The sequence below is a fragment of the Podarcis raffonei genome, chromosome 13 (assembly GCF_027172205.1).
Source record: "Podarcis raffonei isolate rPodRaf1 chromosome 13, rPodRaf1.pri, whole genome shotgun sequence".
NCBI classification, from domain to species: domain Eukaryota; kingdom Metazoa; phylum Chordata; class Lepidosauria; order Squamata; family Lacertidae; genus Podarcis; species Podarcis raffonei.
In genome coordinates this window covers 40,729,694-40,747,798 of record NC_070614.1, presented here as the reverse complement: position 1 = coordinate 40,747,798, position 18,105 = coordinate 40,729,694, and the positions used below count along the sequence as shown (strand labels likewise).

The 18,105-nt window shown below is 47.3% G+C and overlaps 1 protein-coding gene across 1 annotated transcript; it reads right to left on the bottom strand.

Annotated features, from left to right (window-relative positions):
- Positions 1 to 5,621: 5,621 nt before the first annotated feature.
- LOC128399705 (zinc finger protein 883-like) lies at positions 5,622 to 16,775 on the bottom strand. Its single transcript, XM_053361392.1, has 4 exons — positions 16,557 to 16,775; positions 15,221 to 15,338; positions 12,895 to 13,825; positions 5,622 to 6,420 (listed from the first exon to the last, which is right to left on the bottom strand). The coding sequence occupies exons 2-4, from the start codon at positions 15,300 to 15,302 to the stop codon at positions 5,652 to 5,654; spliced, it is 1,782 nt and encodes a 593-aa protein (XP_053217367.1). The 5' UTR covers positions 15,303 to 15,338; positions 16,557 to 16,775; the 3' UTR covers positions 5,622 to 5,651.
- Positions 16,776 to 18,105: the final 1,330 nt, after the last annotated feature.

Below are 18,105 nucleotides of genomic sequence, written 5' to 3'. Positions count from 1 at the left end.
CTTCAGTAGCTTAGGGCCTCATCAAACCTAAATCCAGCCCTGCTCAGGAGTTATGGAGGAGGAAAGTGTAGCGCAGTGACTCACACAGAGATGCAACAGGCAGCCGTCCCAGAGGATGGGTAAGAGCACAGCCTCTGCACTGGGTACGCTTGTATGAGGCAGTTGCATCCAGTGCAAATTACCCAACCTTGCTCCTCCCAGCTGAAACTGAGTGGAGCAAGCAAAGTCCAGAGCGTTATCTCATTCAGAGATGCAACACACACCTTCCTCTGAAGGTGTGTAATGGCCCTATCTCTTGCATTTCTATACTTTATAGCTCTGTGTGCTTTTGTAAAATAAAAAACATGTTGGCATTAGCCACCTCAGTCTGAACTAGAAAAGTGGGATACAGATATCTCTAATAAATAATGAAATGGGGATTTAATGCCCAGTCAATTCTGATACGTTCAAAGACCTGAATTACCTGTCCTGAATAAAGGTGGACTGGGAGAGAAATCCAAAATGATATTTCATGCAGAGCCACAGTAGGCATGTGTATGTGCTTTGATTTTTCAGAAGACCTTTTAAAATCGTAGTAAACAGTTGGGAATTGCTGCTCAAAGACCTCCCACAATGTCTCAAAGACATTGTTCCAGAATGCACCACACTGGACTCCTAACTAAACAGAGTGTTATTTGTGGATAGAACAAACCCTGTGCTGCAAACAAAGCCAGAACATTTAGGTTGTGTGAAATTATGGTTTTTAATGAGCCATTGGGGGGGGGGGGGTTAGAAAGAAAACAGTCACAGTCTAAAACACAGTCAGTACAAAACTATTAAAACACACAAGGCAGATATTCCACACAGCCTTTTTACTCTTTTGTGGAGGATAACACTAAGTAACTTAAGTTGTTATTATTTTCACCTAACACACTTAAATGGGAAAGTAGGTACCTCTATTGCTCCCTATTAACAGAGCCAGCAGAAATTAAAATAAGGCTTGAGTTGGTGTTATTAAACACATACTTTGATTATTTTGGAGTAAAATGTTTGGAATCTTGACCAGGTGCTGTTACGTAAAGTTTGGCTACATTTGCAAATCTTTCTCAGATCTCTTGTAGGAATTGCCTTGTCCATCTTCTTTTTGATTTGTTAGCTTCACAATCTGGGCAACTGAGCATCATGCCATTTGGGGGAAGCGCCGTGGCTAGAGCAATTGCTTTGCACGCAGAAGGTCCCTAGTTCAATCCCAGACATCTCTAGGTAGTACTGGGAATGTGCCCTGCCTGAAATCCTTGAAATCCCTGTCTGACATCTTAGGATGTCTACCAGTCACTGTAGACAATACTGAGCTAGATGGACCAATGGTCTGACTCAGTGTAATGCAGCTTCCTGTACTGATTTCTTTATTGCTTCAATTGCTGACTATAACATTTACTCACAAATCTGCTGAACCAATTTGGATTTGCACAGAAAAATAAGGAGATGAGCAGAGTCAATCCCTCAAAATTGACTACAGAATAAATTACATGAAGCAGTGGAATTCAGCTGTCCTGGGGGTGCCTTCTTGTGTCCTCTCATAATTTTGCGCCCAGGGCCATGCCTCCCCCCCACAAGCTATACCGCTGGAGGGTCAGTGCTGGAAGGATAGTTTGATGCTTACCTAGGGTTGCCATATTTCCAAAAGTGAAAATCCAGACACAAAAGCTGAGCTTTTTTGGCACAGTTGTTGAGCTTTTTGGGCAAAATCGCAAAAAAAGATGTTATTGAGCTGTTTTTAAGGGAAATCGGCAAAAACGACACTGTTGTTATGTCTGGATTTTCCTGGACATTTTCCCAATTCTGGTTAATCCTGGTTACCTAGAAGGAGGCAAGGCAGTGAGGAGTGGCAGACTGGCTCTGCTGCATGGCATTAGGAAGGCAGGGAAGCCATGCAGCCCTGCCTGTGCTGCTGGGCGCTGCTGAAATGTAACCCCTGGAAACTGCGAGGGAATGAAAGAAAGGGAAGGGAAGGGAACCGCCCTGAGACCTGTGGGTATAGGGTGGTATATAAATTTAATAAATAACAACCATAATAAAAATAACAGTAGTTCCCAAGACTGTTGCTTCAGCAGTGCACTTAATCTCCACGGCTGCAGCGGAGATGCATGCCCATCATTACAACATTTTTCTTAGAGTGCTTTGTTGGAACCTCAGGATTTTGCTGAACACTATTTAAGAAAGGCTGGCCTTGAAAATGGGTGTTTCACTCCTTTATGTCTAATTGGCCAGATCTGCTTTCCCAAATGTCTATCATGACTATGATCTCATTCATTGGCTAAAAACACTGAAAGGCAGGGGCAATCTACTTTCTCAAAAACAAAACCACAACTCACCACCGAAGACCGTGCCTAGTGTTGACGTTCCTCAAGTCTTGGGTTCCTCAAGTGCTTCTGTTTTTTTTAATGCAAGCTGGGAATTTGGAGAGTCCATCTCATCTGGGGGAAATGGCTGCTGCCCTTGCCCTCCCTGCAGATGGCCATGATTGCTTGCTACTCACTTAGCTCACTCCATCTTTCAAATGTCTTACCCAACACAGTGAAGTCTGCTTTCACTGGTTGTCTGAGGTACGTCTGAGCATTTAATACTCACCCTGTGGTGGTTTCACCACAGCTGCCTTGCCTGCTGGAATCCAGTGGAACTGACCTCCAGGTAAGTGGCTTAGGGTTTGCATGCCTGCTACTCATTCAACTGTAGAACAGCTTTGCTTTTCCATCCTAGTCCTCATGAAATTCTGACCTTGTGAAGATCTTTGTGATTCAAGGAAATTCTCTGCTGGAAAGGACAAACTCCTCAATTAAATGACTTCTTGCTCAAATGAGTCTTTTTGGAGAAGGGGAAGAAACTAATAAAAGGGAGGAAGAGCTTTAGTTCAGTAGAGCTTTGTTTTGCATAAAGAAGGCCCCAGGTTCACTCTCGGGCATCTCTGAAAACCTAGAGCAGAAGTTTTCAACCTTTTTGGGTCCACGGCTCCTTTGACCAACTACAGTCTTTCTGCGGCACCCCTGTGGGGCTCAGGAGCCCAGTTATGTCACCCCTTGTCTTCAGAGCGGGCAGCCTCTCGCCCCTTTTCGAGCACCCTCCCTTGTGGTGTGTTCCCTCAGCTTCCTCTCTCCTCTCCTTGGGAATCATTTAGGCAGCCACAGCTGCTGCCCCTGGTCTCTGAGCTGCTGGTCCCAAAGAGAGGTGCCTCCTCACACTGCCTCACAGGGGCTTTGGAAGCACCCTCTGGCCAGCTCCAAAGGCACCATTCACCTAGGGTGCTTGTATCCAGGGCTGCTGCAACGAATACCTGTGCAAGCCTTTAGGAGGCAGAGACGCGAGAGGGCATCAGAGGGAGAGAGGGAAGAGGGACAGAGGCCAGTGTTGCCCACAGCACCCCTGACCATCATTCAAGGAATCCCAGGGTGCCATGACACACTGGATGAAAACCACTGACCTAGAGAACCACTGCCAGTCAGTGGAGGCAAAACTGAGCTAGAGGGGCCAATGTTCTGACTCGGTATAAGGCTGCTTCCCATGTTCCTAATTCTCACAATCCAGCCAAAGTTAACAACTTAAAAGTCTGTGATTATAGCGGGAGGAACAATGAACTGCTCTCTGTTGAAATAGGTAGAACCTGATGTGTTTGGCTTGGGCAGGATCATACCCAGTTTCCCCCCTCCAAGGTAACTCTGTTTGTCTAGCAGTTTTATGTCTGCCAGGAGGACAAAGGAACCACACTTTGCTATTTATTTTTGACCCTAAATGTGGCCCTCTAGTCATCTCTATTTGACCCTTGAGACTTCCCAGACCCTGTTGGTCAGACTGGAATGTGCTCTTTAACTGTTATAATGTCTCTTACTTGCCTGGACTGAGAAGTAAGTTTGTGCATGTACCATTTCTTGGTGACTTTTGCTTGGTTGGAATGTAGTCACATCTGTTGCAGCCCTCCCTTCCATGCTGCAGCCCAAAAGTTGTCCATGAGGGAACGAGGCCCTGGGACTGGAAAAAGGTCCCCCAGCCTGATCTAGAAGAATCAAAACACTACCAAGCCCTTTGTCACGTAAATGCAAAACTGATAACAACACAAACAACATAACAGGCTGTATGTAACTATATAAATTCTTTTTTCAAATGCGATTCAACATATCATATCAAAATATATGGTTCTATAGACTAACTTATCATATAAACGAAACGTATTATGAGAAATTAAAGTCCAGCAGATAGACCAGGAAATACAATCTACAGTATTCAGTTCTTATATTAGCAATATCCACGGTGTGGAATTCTTATATCAGTCTTGTAGTGTTCCACATGAAGATGCTTTTAAGAATCTAGCGTTCCTTGTATGCAGGTATCAGACGAAGAACAGCACATGCAGAAAATAAGCTCGGGGTTGCATAACTAGTTAGCATGCCAGAGTCTCGTTTGTTATTGGAATTAACCAGACAAATCGCTCCACCGACTAAGAACGGCCATGCAACACCACCCACAGAATCGAGAAAGAGCTATCAATCTGTTAATCCTTTCCGTGTCTGGGCCAGGTGAGCTTTCCGGCATGCTAACTAGTTATGCAACCCCCGAGCTTATTTTCTACATGTGCCATTACTCTTATATAGCTACATGCAGCCTGTTACGTTGTTTGTGTTGTTGATCTAGAAGAATGGCTTACTCAGTTGAACCACACAGTGAGAACTGGGCATCATTTGGAGGCTACCATGGTTATCCTAAAGACCCAATAACAGTCAAAATGCATTTTCTCTCAACCAAGATGGATACCCACAGTATTTCACATGCTGGCTATGTAGGGATTGCCTTGAATACCAAACAGGGGGGCCCCATCCCCATTAAAACCAGTAGAATTTTTTACCTCTGAGCTTGTTTGCTGTTCTCCTCCATTTGATAACAGAAATGCATTCTCAGAATGACCTTCATTCTGGATGGAATGATGGAAAAAACGTCCTCAAAAGGTTAACTGGCTGTCTCTTAGATAATATGGTAAAGAACTGCACACTATGATTTTGCCTTTCCTTGATAAATGAAACAAGGCCTAGGAAATACACACTTGCCTAACTTATTCGGCAATACTGCAAACTAAGAAGGAAAAGGAGAAAAAGAGGCCGAAATCCATTTGCCTGTCCTCAAAACAAGACGGAAAGAACAAATGCCACAAGGGAGCTGCTGGAGGATACCAGGAATACCCTCACAGAACGGAAAGGCACAGTTATCAGTAGTGAACCGTTTTGAGTTCCATACCCCTCAAAAAACAATGCATGGGCAGTAACGGAATCACTGCAGTGGTCAACATTTCCCTCTGAAACAAGATCTCAGGTTGCCGCTGTCCTTGGTGCTACTGCATATTTACACTAGTCTGGGACCCCCCTGAAGCAAAGCGGCCTTGATTTCCCCAGCCCCTTTCCCAATGACAAGCCATGAATGCTAACCCTCGTCATTTCAGGAAACAGCTCCTCTACAGGAGGATGGAACGAGTCTTGTGACCCACTGACTGCCACTAGAATGACCCTTGGAGGTCCCAGGAACCGCTTCACACCTTAGCAATGAGAGGCTAAACCGGACAGGCTACAGAGTTACCAAATCTGGCACTGCATGATGCCTGAAGCCCCAAAGGGCAGCGGCCTGTTCCAGCTCTATGAGAGCAGCACGTTAACACTGGGGCCCAAGGTGAGCACAGACACCTGTTCCTCCCCAGGGTGGACGTGGGCCACGTGGCGCGGGAACTGCTGCTTGTACCGGAAGGTCTTCCCGCAAGCCGAGCAGGCGTAGGGTTTCTCGCCCGTGTGGATCCTCTGGTGCTTGACCAGCTTGGAGTTGACGTAGAACCCTCGGCCACACTGGGCACACTTGTAGGGTTTCTCCCCGGTGTGGATGCGCTGGTGCTCGATGAGGGAGGAGCTCTGGGAGAAGCACTTGCCACACTCTTCGCAGCGGTAGGGCCGCTCCCCGGTGTGCACCCGATTGTGGGAAACCAGGTGGGTCTTCTTCTTGAAGCACTTGCCACAGAGCGGGCAGGGGAAGGGCTTCTCCCCAGAGTGGGTGCGCTCGTGCTTCAGCAGGTTGGAGCTGAGGGAGAAGCGCTTCCCGCACAGGGTGCAGGTGTAGGGCTTCTCCCCGGAGTGGGTGCGCAGGTGCTTCACCAGGTTGGAGGTGCGGCTGAAGGCCTTCCCGCACTCCCGGCAGGGGAAGGGCGTCTCGCCGGTGTGGGTGCGCTGGTGTTCCGTCAGGGCGGAGCTCCGGCTGAAGCCCCGCCCACACTCGGGGCAAGCAAAGGGCTTCTCGCCGGTGTGGATCCTCTGGTGCCCCATCAGGGTGGAGCTTTGGGAGAAGCGTTTCCCGCACACGTTGCACACAAAAGGCCGCTCCCCTGTATGGATTCTCTGGTGTTCAATGAGCACAGAGCTCTGCGAGAAGCTCTTCCCGCACTCGGTGCAGTGGTAGGGCTTCACCACCGGCTTGCGGGGGGCAGGGGGAGGAGGAGGTTCCAGGATACCCAAAAGGTTGATAAAACCTGGAGGATCATAGGAAGTCTCCTTTGCCCGGCGCTTTCTCACCTGGCTCCTCCATCTCTGTTCCTCTACCTTTGGCTGACTGTTGCAGTCACTGGGACTCTGGGAATTGTTAGGAGGGTGTGGCTCGGCCTCTGTTGTGTCCTCCCCATCTCGGTCCATCAGGTGTCTTCCAGCACCTCTGCTGCCCTTTGGTGCTTCTCCTCTCTGCTCAGTGCTCAAAGTCATTTCCAGCGCCTGCACCTCTCCTCTTCCTTCAGGGGCTTCTATTGTGAGATCTTCTGCTTCCGTCTGGCTTTCAAATCCAGCATCTGCTGAGAGGAACAAAGCAGAAGAAGTAGAACCTGTGAAGGAAACTGACTAGCTAGGTAGTGAAGAATATTCACTGCAATATCCCTTTTGAGAACAAAGAAGCCACTGACACATTACTATGGAAAGCTATCTTAGGGTGCTGAGATTCAGCCACTGACATGCCAGCTTACAGTGCTCAGGGAGCTTTTCCTAGGATGAGAGAACATTCGGGGCCATATGTCTATGTTCTTTATCATACTTTACCCCCACCCCCTGATTGCCTGGGTTGCTAAAGTATGAACCTGGATCAGATCACTAAATTAAATGCCCGTCTCAATCTTGAGAAACTTTTAATAATACAGTACATAGCAAAGCAAGGGAAAGTTTCAAGGGGATAGGAAAGAAAAACCTCCACAAGCCTGAAACAGGCAGGCAGGACAGAGGACCCTCTGATAAAGAGTGGGGAACACACTGCTTGTCTTGCCAAAGTAGTTAACTGCATCTCCAAAACGGTAGTAAGGATATAGGAACTTTTAATCCCTCAGTGGGAATGGGAATGAAAATGACAAAGGGTGTGATAGTTGCCAAGCATCCTATTTTTAAAACACCCCTTAAAAATGTTTTATTGTTCTAGAATACCCAGCTCCACAGAATATAACCAAGGTTTCCCCACCAACGTATTGTTCCCATTCCAGGGTGTTTTAAAAGCAGTATTTTCCAACCACACAAATTCCCTGTCAGATCTCCATACCATCCCTGTCATTTAAGTGCTTTAACACACACTAGTCTCCCACGGGTGGCGCTGTGGGTAAATGCCTCAGCGCCTAGGACTTGCCGATCGCATGGTCGGCGGTTCGAATCCCCGCGGCGGGGTGCGCTCCCGCTGCTCGGTCCCAGCGCCTGCCAACCTAGCAGTTCGAAAGCACCTCCGGGTGCAAGTAGATAAATAGGGACCGCTTACTAGCGGGAAGGTAAACGGCGTTCCGTGTGCTGCGCTGGCTTGCCAGATGCAGCTTGTCACACTGGCCACGTGACCTGGAAGTGTCTCCGGACAGCGCTGGCTCCTGGCCTATAGAGTGAGATGAGCGCAAAACCCTAGAGTCTGGCAAGACTGGCCCGTACGGGCAGGGGTACCTTTACCTTTACCTAGCCTCCCACTCACCCATTTTTCCAACTTCAAATTATCAGGTTTCCGGCTGCACACCAAAACAAACCCGTATCTCATTCCAGATTTCCAGGAAATTTTTTGATCTAAGTTCCAGAATGGGTGCTTTGTTGATCTCAAAAAATACAGGTATAATGATTTTCAATCCTATTTATCACACAATACATTGTGATAATGCATCAAGTTTTCAAAGTGCAGAAAACGGTGTCTTTTGGGGGGGGGGAGGGGAGTCCTGTGCATCTCTAAAGCTGCTTAACTTATCAGTATATCTGCTCACACAAAAAGGATTAAGTTGAATATTCTTTTTATCCCATGCATCTCCATTAACCTGGGCATGCAAGATACCCCCTAAAATCTATGCATTCATGCACGTTCATATAATGTTTCTGCCCTGAACACCTATAACTGTGCAACCCAGAAAGCTTGTGCTTCCAGAATTTTGACACTAGCTGTCTTTAACAAAAAAAAGGCATTCGCTTTGCTTGCTCCTTTTTTTGTTTGTTCGGTGGGGCAGAACGCGATCGCGAACCCTTCACTCGGGGGATTTTATTTTATTTTTAATTGCAACCTAACATTGAGCTTCTGGCTGCACCCCACCGCACCCCTTTTCTTTTTCCAACGCTGCTTCCAACGGAGATTTGCTCTCCCTTACTTACCTTGGTCGGGGGATTCCTCCCTCCCTTCCGCACCTTGCGAGCTCTCCCCTTCCATCTTCGGGGAGGCTTTTCTCACGAACTCCCCACTGCAGAAGGAAGCCAGACCCGTTACAAAAAAACCCCACCACCCGCGGGCAGCAGTTGCCACAACCTGCAGGCTGGCGAGTCGGTAACGCCAGCGGAGGAGGAGGAGGAGGAGGGAGCCCAGATATGACGTCACATCCTCACTGGCGTCCACGTGACGCAGGGGGAACCTGGACCAGAGAGGAGGGAGGGGGGATCCTGGAGGCGGTTGCCGGGATACCGGAGGGAACGCGCGAGGCCTAGAGCCTCCTGAGCCCCGAACTTGCTTTTGTGGGGGGCGCAGATCCTAGAAAGGGGTCCCTTGTTTTAGGCGGCCAAAGGAAACAAAGCAAGACGTTGTTTGCTATATCCACGTAGCTAAGAGAATGAACAGATCCTCCTCTTTCGTATTAAAAAGGGAAATCCACTAGGTTGGGGTTGGGGAAGCTTCCCCGCCCCCATGGTACAGTTGTCTGTACGATAAATCATTTAAAGCGCCAACACGAATAGAAGTTATTAATATTGCAGTTGTTGCACAAGTATTTTATTATTTTGACCGGAATGTAATTGAAACCAGGAATTTTGGAATGCAGAAATAAAGAAAACCACCAAACCGTCAATTCTAGCGGGGGCGGGGGGGAGACCTAAATTATTTAATTTGGTATTTGAATGATTGGTATTAGCAACTGTATTATAATTTGGCATTGTTATAATGAGGCTATTATTGGACTGTAATTGAAAATTAATAAAAATGATCTAAAAAAGTTATCTGTACGTTTTAATCTATCAGTCTGCCTACTTTCAATTTTATTAGCGTTTAACTGTTTTGTAGTTATTGTTTCTTCCCCGCCCACCCCCGTTTTTAGCTATTCCTATTTTATCTGTAAGCGCCCCCCCCCAATCCGTGTCAGAGAAAATAGCACAGATATATGATATTCGGATGAAGGGGCAGTTTATTAAATAAGTAAAAGTTGTGCCACTGTGATCTCTGAAGGGCAATATATAAATTTAATGAATAAATAATAATAGTACCAGCTTCTTGTGAAGCAGAGGGCTTTTTTTTTTTTTTGCTGGTGCAATTCCTGCTGAAACGCAAGAGGCGCCATCTATATTTGGTTTGTTTGTCTAATTAAAAATATTTTTATAAGCTGCATAGTTTAGCTTTAAAAAAATGTTTAGCTGTGCCCTCCCAAAGTGATGCACATCAACAATAGTAATGCAGGCACTTCTGAAAGGAATATGCTGCTAAGGGAAGCTGCTCTGGTTAAGCCATTCAAAGCCTTCATTGAAGGTAGGGGTGAAGAAAAAGGTCTTTCCATTTTGCTTAAGTGCCTGAACAAGGTGCAAGTCATTTGAAAGTGAGTTCCACAGCTGTCGACCACCACCAAAAGGCCCTGTCTCTTGAGCTTGCCAGCAGGTGCGTGAACATCACCCGTTAAGCCAGTCTTTGGATGAAGGGCAGTATACAAATTTAATGAACCAAATAATCAGAATGCGTCTGGATGCATTTTAATTATTGTTTTGCACTAGTTTCTTTATTTTGATCTGTATTTTAGCACTGATGTTTTTACGTGTTGCAAGTCACCTTGAATCCTGTCTTGGGAGAAAGGTGGGATATAAATGTGTTAAATAAAAGTGTTAAATTTTTTAAAATGTCCTGCTGTCCAAGACGGCACTGCCATTTACACAGCAATCCCATTGAACACTTGAGTCACCTGTTTTAATTGCTGTGTTATTTTAACAGGATTACTATATTAAACATTAAACTATGTTTTTATTTTAATGCTTGCATAATTGGTTGTTAGACTCTATATTTTAAGGTAGTCATTAGCTTTACCTTTATGATGACTTTTAATTGTTTTACCATGTGTGATTTATTTTTATGTGTGCTGCTTAGAAATGCAAATTAAGCGTTATATAAATGCCTTAAATAAATATACTTCCATACCACTTAGAAAACTATTTTGGATCAAGTGGTGTATATAAATAATGGTGCTGCTTCATGGAAGAGTGACTGTAGGTCTTACAAGGGAGAACACATGACAGCTTTGTATGATTGTATGATTCTCCACATGTTTTGGATGTTCCTCTCTTCCACCTACACAAAACAGTTAGACAAAAGGATGGTCAAGATGAGCAACTGGGTGAAAAACATTTATTTTGGTAACTTACAATGAAGGGGGTTTGGGTATACACAATTTGTTCACAATTGATTTTTCTCAAGGGCAGTTGATACATAGAATAAAAACACCGTCTCAAAGGCAGTCAAAAACTAAAACCAAAGAGCCTGTTGCACCTTAAAAACCAATTGATTTATTGTGGTATGAGTGTACTTGAGAACTTTATGATCTTTCCCTCCTCTTTTTTTCTTTATAGACCGCCCATCCTCCCAAAGGAGACCAGAGCTGCTACAGACTCACACTACAACTCTTTCAGAATTGAGTTAGGTAGCAATACATCCTTTTTTTAATGCTCTTAATAAAATGTCCTTGCCGCTGACAAGGAGAGTAGCTTAAGTCAAGCTTTGGGGACTGTCCGGATAGTCTGGAAGCTCACCAGCACAACAAATGTGAGTTGAGTTTCTCCTTTGGTGTGAGGGCTCCAAACCCCTCACTCCTTGGGCAAGTGCTTTTTGTTAGGGGGATATTGCTCCCCCCCCCCAAATCTGCTTATCACTGGGAACATACAATTCCATGCCAAGCTCACGGGGCCACCCGAAGTGCTATCTGAAGTGCTATCTCAAATGTGGCTGTGTGCACGTTGTTGCCAGTAGTGTCCTTGGCATCATGGATGGTGAATGACCCAATTCCCCACAGTGCCCACACTGGACACTAGTGCAAGCTGCAGAGAGGGGACCCGTAGAGAAAGCAAAAGGGAGGTCACATTCATCTTGGAGCCTCTCCAGGAAAGTCTTAAGAAATCCCAACTCAAATGTCCCTGCTCCCTCTAAAGAAGCGTTGAGGACTGTGCAGCCTTCCACATGTTGAACTCCAACAGCCTCAGCCAGCATGGCCAATGATTGGGGATGATGGAAACTGTGGCCCAGCAACACTGGGGGGTGGGGAGCAGGTTCCACACCCTTGCTCTCATGCAGGTGTGTGGAAGCTTTGGCCCTCCCAGCACCTCCAGCCGTTGGCCACGTTTGCTAGGGCTGATGGGAGTTGTAGTTCAGCAACAGCCCTGGAGGGCCAAAGATCTCGCCCCCTCTCCGAAGGCGGGATGATGTGCGCTTCAGCACACAAAGGAGGAGCACTCCTTTGTTCTGTCACAGGGAGCTGAAACTGATTGGCTGGAAGGCAAAGTGTATAGAAGCCCTTTGCCAGTTTCACTTTTGCAGCAAGCCGAGCTAGAAGTCTCGAGAAGCAGGGCCAGGCTGTGAAACGGACTTCTGCATACTCTGCAGGAGTAATAAAGAGTAAAGAGGCAGAGGGATGAAGTGAGTGACAGAGAAGAGCATAGAAGCAGGGGTTGGGCAACTAGGACAGATTGGCAGGTTAGCACACAGAGATTATTAGCTCACCAGACCACTTTCTGCTGTCAGTTCCAGGAGAAAAAGAACCAGCTCTCTTCCATTTGATTAATGCTTTTTTGCCTAGTGACCTGGAGGCTAATACCACTCTCCAGAGGTGTGCAACTGTTCACACACCTGCAACATGGCTACGTATGCTGGGCATGAGAACCATGACAGTGAACACTGGACTTAGGAGAAAGCACTGGAGTACCAACCACTGCGTGCTCAGACTCTTAATTTGAATGCTCAACCTCAACCTATGGTGGAGCACATAAATGGCCATGATGAGCTCTGCCAGTCATGATCAGGGAAGCAAGGAGAAGAGATCTGATGGGTGCAGAGTCGAATCATAGAAGTGTAGAGCTGGGAGGGACCTCAAGGGTCATCCAGTCGAACCCCTTGCAATGCAGGAATGAAGTAGAGGGTCCGATCAGAAGCCTTTTATTCCAAGGAGCTAAAGCTAGTCAAAGAGGCCAGGGACACAGCTCTAAAGGGGCCTAGAGGGAGAGACAGGAAGTGAATGAAAGGGGCTACTATCATAAAGAAACCATAGGGCAGCCCTGCTCTCTGCTTTCTCAGATATTTTGCAGCAGAGGGGGCGTCTCCGCCCAGGGGTGCAAGGCGAGAGCAGCCACCGGCTCCTCCTCCACAGGGTGCACCTGTTTCTGGTGACGGGTGAACTGCGGCTTGTAGCGGAAGGCCTTGCCGCAGACCGAGCAGGTGTAGGGCTTCTCGCCCGTGTGGATCCTCTGGTGCTTGATGAGGTTGGAGCTGACGCAAAAGCCCTTCCCGCAGTCCGCGCACTTGTAGGGCTTCTCGCCGGTGTGGATGCGCTGGTGCTCGATCAGGATGGAGCTCTGGGAGAAGCACTTGCCGCACTCCTCGCAGCGGTAGGGCCGCTCGCCGGTGTGCACCCGGTGGTGGGACACCAGGTGGGTCTTCTTCTTGAAGCGCTTCCCGCACAGGGAGCAGGGGAAGGGCTTCTCCCCGGAGTGGGTGCGCTCGTGCTTCAGCAGGTTGGAGCTGAGGGAGAAGCACTTGCCGCACAGGGCGCAGGTGTAGGGCTTCTCGCCGGAGTGGGTGCGCAGGTGCTTCATGAGGTTGGAGGTGCGGCTGAAGGCCTTCCCGCACTCCCGGCAGGGGAAGGGCGTCTCGCCGGTGTGGGTGCGCTGGTGCTCCACCAGAGTGGAGCTGCGGCTGAAGCCCCGCCCACACTCCAAGCATGTGTAAGGCTTCTCGCCGGTGTGGGTGCGCTGGTGCTCCACCAGGGTGCTGCTGCGGCTGAAGCTCTTCTCGCACTCGCTGCACGTGAAGGGGCGCTCCCCCGTGTGGATCCTCTGGTGCTCAATCAAGTTGGAGCTCTGAGAGAAGCTCTTCCCACAATCGGTGCAGTGGAACGGCTTCTCGGGTGCACGCCGGGGCGAGCTCGGCGGGGCCTCTAAGATGCCCAGGACATTGATGTAACCCCCCATGGCCGGCGTGTTCGATCTCCTGCGGCGACGCCGGAGTGGCGGGGGGTTTACCCGGCAGATGTTCTGAAGGGTTCGGGGGGCATTTTCCGCAGCTGCCGCATTGGGAAGAAATGCCACTTCCTCGTTCACCGTCCCGTCACCTGTGTGGAGAATATTATAAGCATCTCAGCCCCAGGTGTACTTTAAAAAGCTTGGCTCCCTGCCTGTATTGAGGACAAGTTGCCACCAGAGATTAGGAATTCCCAGGCTACATCAGACCAGTTGTTCACTCTGCTCAGGGTTCTGTCATGTGACAAACAGCCACTCAGCAGAAACCAGGAAATTGAGCGTAAGATTGATGCCCTGTTTAAGAACTGTAGGAGGTGGGTGGGTGGTAAGGGGAGATGCTGGGGCTGCTACCACGGAAGCCACTCCTGATATCCCTATTCCCAGTTGTATACAACTGTTACGTAATTATTTGAGGGATGGACTATGACCGGGGAGATCAAGGGTCAAATTTACACTCAGCTGCAAAGCTCACTGCGTGGCTGATCAAATCGCTATCTCTCAGCTTAACCTGCCTCACTGTAGTGAGGATAAGGGTAAGAATAACATGTAATTAAACATAATATTCAATAGAACATGAACATACATATACTCAAAGGTAGTCTAATAATACCACACATGTTCCAGGGCTGAAGACTGATACTAAAAACAAGTTATGGGCTTCAGCTGAAACCTTTGCATTTGCTGTCCAGCACTGAATTTGGCAACAACCAGCAAAAACTAAGTTTCTACTGCTCATAGTTTTGAAAAAGAGCTTGGAAGCATCTCCATTTCCTCCTTTAATTTCCCCCCAGTGTTTCTTCACTTCTCAATCAAAAATTCCAACTTTTTGAAAAGCTTCAGCCCCAGAAACAGAAGAAATTATGTAAAACTTAGTATTTATGCATAGGCATGCATAGTTTGCATAATTCATTGATTTCAGAATATGAGCATCCAGGTCACAGAATATGTTTTGGGAGGTGGTTTGGAGCACAAAGTACAGACACATGTATCTGTGCAAGTATTTATTCAGCCAAATGAAAGGAGGGATTCACTTTTGGGTGCAGTATATACAGTCATATGCTGAACATGCACTTATTTACTTTGGCCTTTGACACCAGGGATATATATATATATATATATATATATATATATATATATATATATACATACATACATATATATATATATATGGGCGAAGGACAAGTGTAAAATCTAATAATAAAAAATGAGAATTAGTAACAACAACAACAACAATACAAAAAGAATGATTGTGTGTGCCTGAGGTGTACAGTAGACTAACATTTCTGTAATAGGACTACAATACAAAGTGTGTTCCAAAAATCTGAATAAGTGAATATTCCCTTGTGGCACTGATTCTATTTACTTATTTTAAGAGAAATGAAGTGAATCTGTCAATCTGAAGTGAATTAATGGGGAAATAAGCTATATAATTGCATTATAATTTTTTGTCAATAAATAATACAGTGTGATCGTGCCCAATTTCTCACCTGAAAAGATTGTTCCCCTTGGGATCTCCCCATCCTCAGACATCTGAAATTCTGGAACATAATTTCCATCAACCTGGGCCATCCAGAAGACCAAAACACACTTTGCTGAGCTGAAAACCTGCTAGTGAGAGATGGAGAATCAAGATTTCATGTCCACTCTCTGTTCTAAGTAGGTTTCAATGTAGGGGGAAACAATTATTGCTACACACTCAATCAATCATGAATGTGTAGTTCCTCAGAACATATAGCCTGTGGAACTTTCTATAGTTACAGTAAACATAACACCAGTCATTAAGATAATTGCATAGGTATTAGTCGCAGTAAATAAAGCTAGGCTAGCACAGGGTGGTTGGCAACGTGCATGTAGAGCTGGAAAAGGTGTGGAAAAAGGCAACCAAAATAATCAGAAAGCTAGAGTAAATAAAATAAAAATATAGAACCCTCTGAGATAAACTAGGTTGATAAGGCAGAAGGTCGGAACAACGAGTTAAATATGGAATGCAGAAGGCCTATTCGCATGTCCGTGGCTAGTCATTTGTTTTGTTCTGCACCCCGCTTATGGCAACCGTGTCCTCTGAATCACTTGCCCTGGTCGCAAGCCACGACGCAGCCAGCTGCAAAACTTCCCTACTGCTGGTTGACCCCGCCATGTAAAATTGCGGCTTCCGCCAGCGACGGCAGTTCAAAGAGAATGAGTCACTGTGAAAGGAAAAAGCAGACCAGATTGGAGGGGGGGGGGGAATCCAAACAAACCAGTGAGCAAAATATGAAACCGATACTTACAGTGCACGCCCACCCCCTATAGTGGGCGAGGGGAAGCCACAGATCGCCGGAGACGGGATCAAGGAAAGCCACCCGCAGAAGGAGGATCGGTCCTTAGAGACGCAGTGCAACGACTCTTCTCGCCTTCCTAAAGCGGCTGCCACCCCAGTTTGAGAAGGGGGGTGGCACGAAACCCCTGCCCGCCCCTCTTTCCAGCCCCAAGGCGCTGCATGCATGGATCACTGAGATGGGGTGAGGTGGGGGGGTTGGAAAAGGAGGGAGTGCGTGGGAAAGGAAAACAAAGTCCTGGGGTGCGTTTCCGTGCAGTGGCCTCCAAAGAGATCGCAGTGCAGGCTGAGAAGACCACGGAGGGGGGAGGATCAAGCAACAACCTCTCCCACCCCCTTTTTTTGCAGAGCTCCAGGCGACTGCAGAGCGCGATTCCTGCCCCCTTCCTATTGTTTCTCCGTCGCAACTCCCCCCACCCAACCCGGAAAAGCAACCCGATCCTCCCCACTTCCCACCCCCGAGAAACCACCCCCCCCCTCCCAAAGGAAGGCTCGCAATCGCTCACCAGACTCCCGGGAAACCCCAGACTGCGGGCGCAAGAGGCGCTGTGCCCCGTCGAAGGCCGTCCCCAGGAAATCCCATCCTGGCATCAGGCGTTCCCCTTGCGCGAGAGGGCGCCGCCCAGCCCTCCCCTTCCCATCCCTCGCTCGCCGCAGTGCCGGGAGGAGGCGTCGGATGTGCGGCGGTGAAAAGGACAGAGGCCACTCGAGGGCTGCGACACGCGCGTCCCCGAGACAAAGCCGCCTCCGCCGCCGCCACAAGAAGGTTGCAGCCCGCATCGTTTCCCCAAAAAGAATCCTCCTCGCCGTCCTGGGAAGGGAATAGACAACAAAGGGGCTCCTGGGTTTCTAAGCTCTTCTTCCATGCCAGTCATCAGCATCCCTAACCCCCCACAATGTCTCTAATTCAGCTGACTTGTTTTTTCCAGGCGCTCAGAACTGTAGAGGGTGGGACTGAGCCCAGTTTGTGTTAGGAGTAAGAACACATACGTCGCTGCATGTCTTGGATAGGGACCTGGAAGTGGCAGCCATAGAATTGTAGAGTTAGAAGGGACCCTGAGGGTCACCTGGTGCAAAATGTATGAATCTCAACCCAAGCATCTGTGACAGATGGCTATCCAACGTCTGCTTATAAAGCTCCAATGAAGGAGAGCCCGCAACCTCTTGTGGGAGTCTGTTCTGCTGTGGTGGCACTGTGGTCTAAACCACTGAGCCTCTTGAGCTTGCCGATCAGAAGGTTGGCGGTTCGAATCCCTGCGACGGATGCTCTGACCCAGTTTCAGCCAACCTAGCAGTTCGAAAGCACACCAGTGCAAATAGATAAATAGGTACTGCTGCAGCGGGAAGGCAAACAGCGTTTCTGTGCACTCTGGCTTCCGTCATGGTGTTCCCTTGTGCCAGAAGTGGGTTAGTCATGCTGGCCACATGACCCGAAAAGCTGTCTGTGGACAAATGTCTGCTCAAATACAGCCGCAACATGTGGCTAATGAATATAGTAAATGCGTTATTATTAGTAGTAGAATGTCATTCAAAATTTACAATTCATCAACTTCAAAATAATCAGTCAATAACCAAGAAGTAGTCAACAAAATGAATTGCTGGTGGGGAACACCACGACGCCTTTCAATAGATGATGTCCCAGACAGTATATCTGGATTGAATTAACTGTTTCCAAGATGAATCTTCGTCAGCTGATGATGAAAATGAATACATTACATATAATGAATGACAACAAAAATAATACTGAGCAACCTGCATATTAAATAATGAATAAACAATAAATGAGGCATACATACCAAATAGTTTTAGATAGAATATCCATACAGATAAATGTAATACTTGTGGATCAGAACTCAATAACCAGTGTAGCTGATACTGATAAAACAGATGTAAAGAATTTATAAGGTTATCCATAGGTGTGCGAAATAACAGTGTATTTATACTCAGTTCCAAAGAGGGTAAGCTTGCTAAGCAAAGGCGGGCGAACAGCGGCCTCTTGATTACTTGGACTGCCAGGGCAAAACAGGTACAAAATGCCGGCATCCTGTCTATAAC

What these genes read in the sequence shown, in the direction of transcription:
- LOC128399705 (XM_053361392.1), bottom strand. Translation starts at nt 15,302, where the DNA reads ATGGCCCAGGTTGATGGAAATTATGTTCCAGAATTTCAGATGTCTGAG. An exon ending in AAGGGGAACAATCTTTTCAG is followed by an intron (nt 13,826 to 15,220) that starts GTGAGAAATTGG and finishes TTCTCCACACAG; the next exon opens with GTGACGGGACGGTGAACGAG. An exon ending in GCCTTCCGCTACAAGCCGCA is followed by an intron (nt 6,421 to 12,894) that starts GTTCACCCGTCA and finishes CTTCTCGCAGAG; the next exon opens with CTCTGTGCTCATTGAACACC.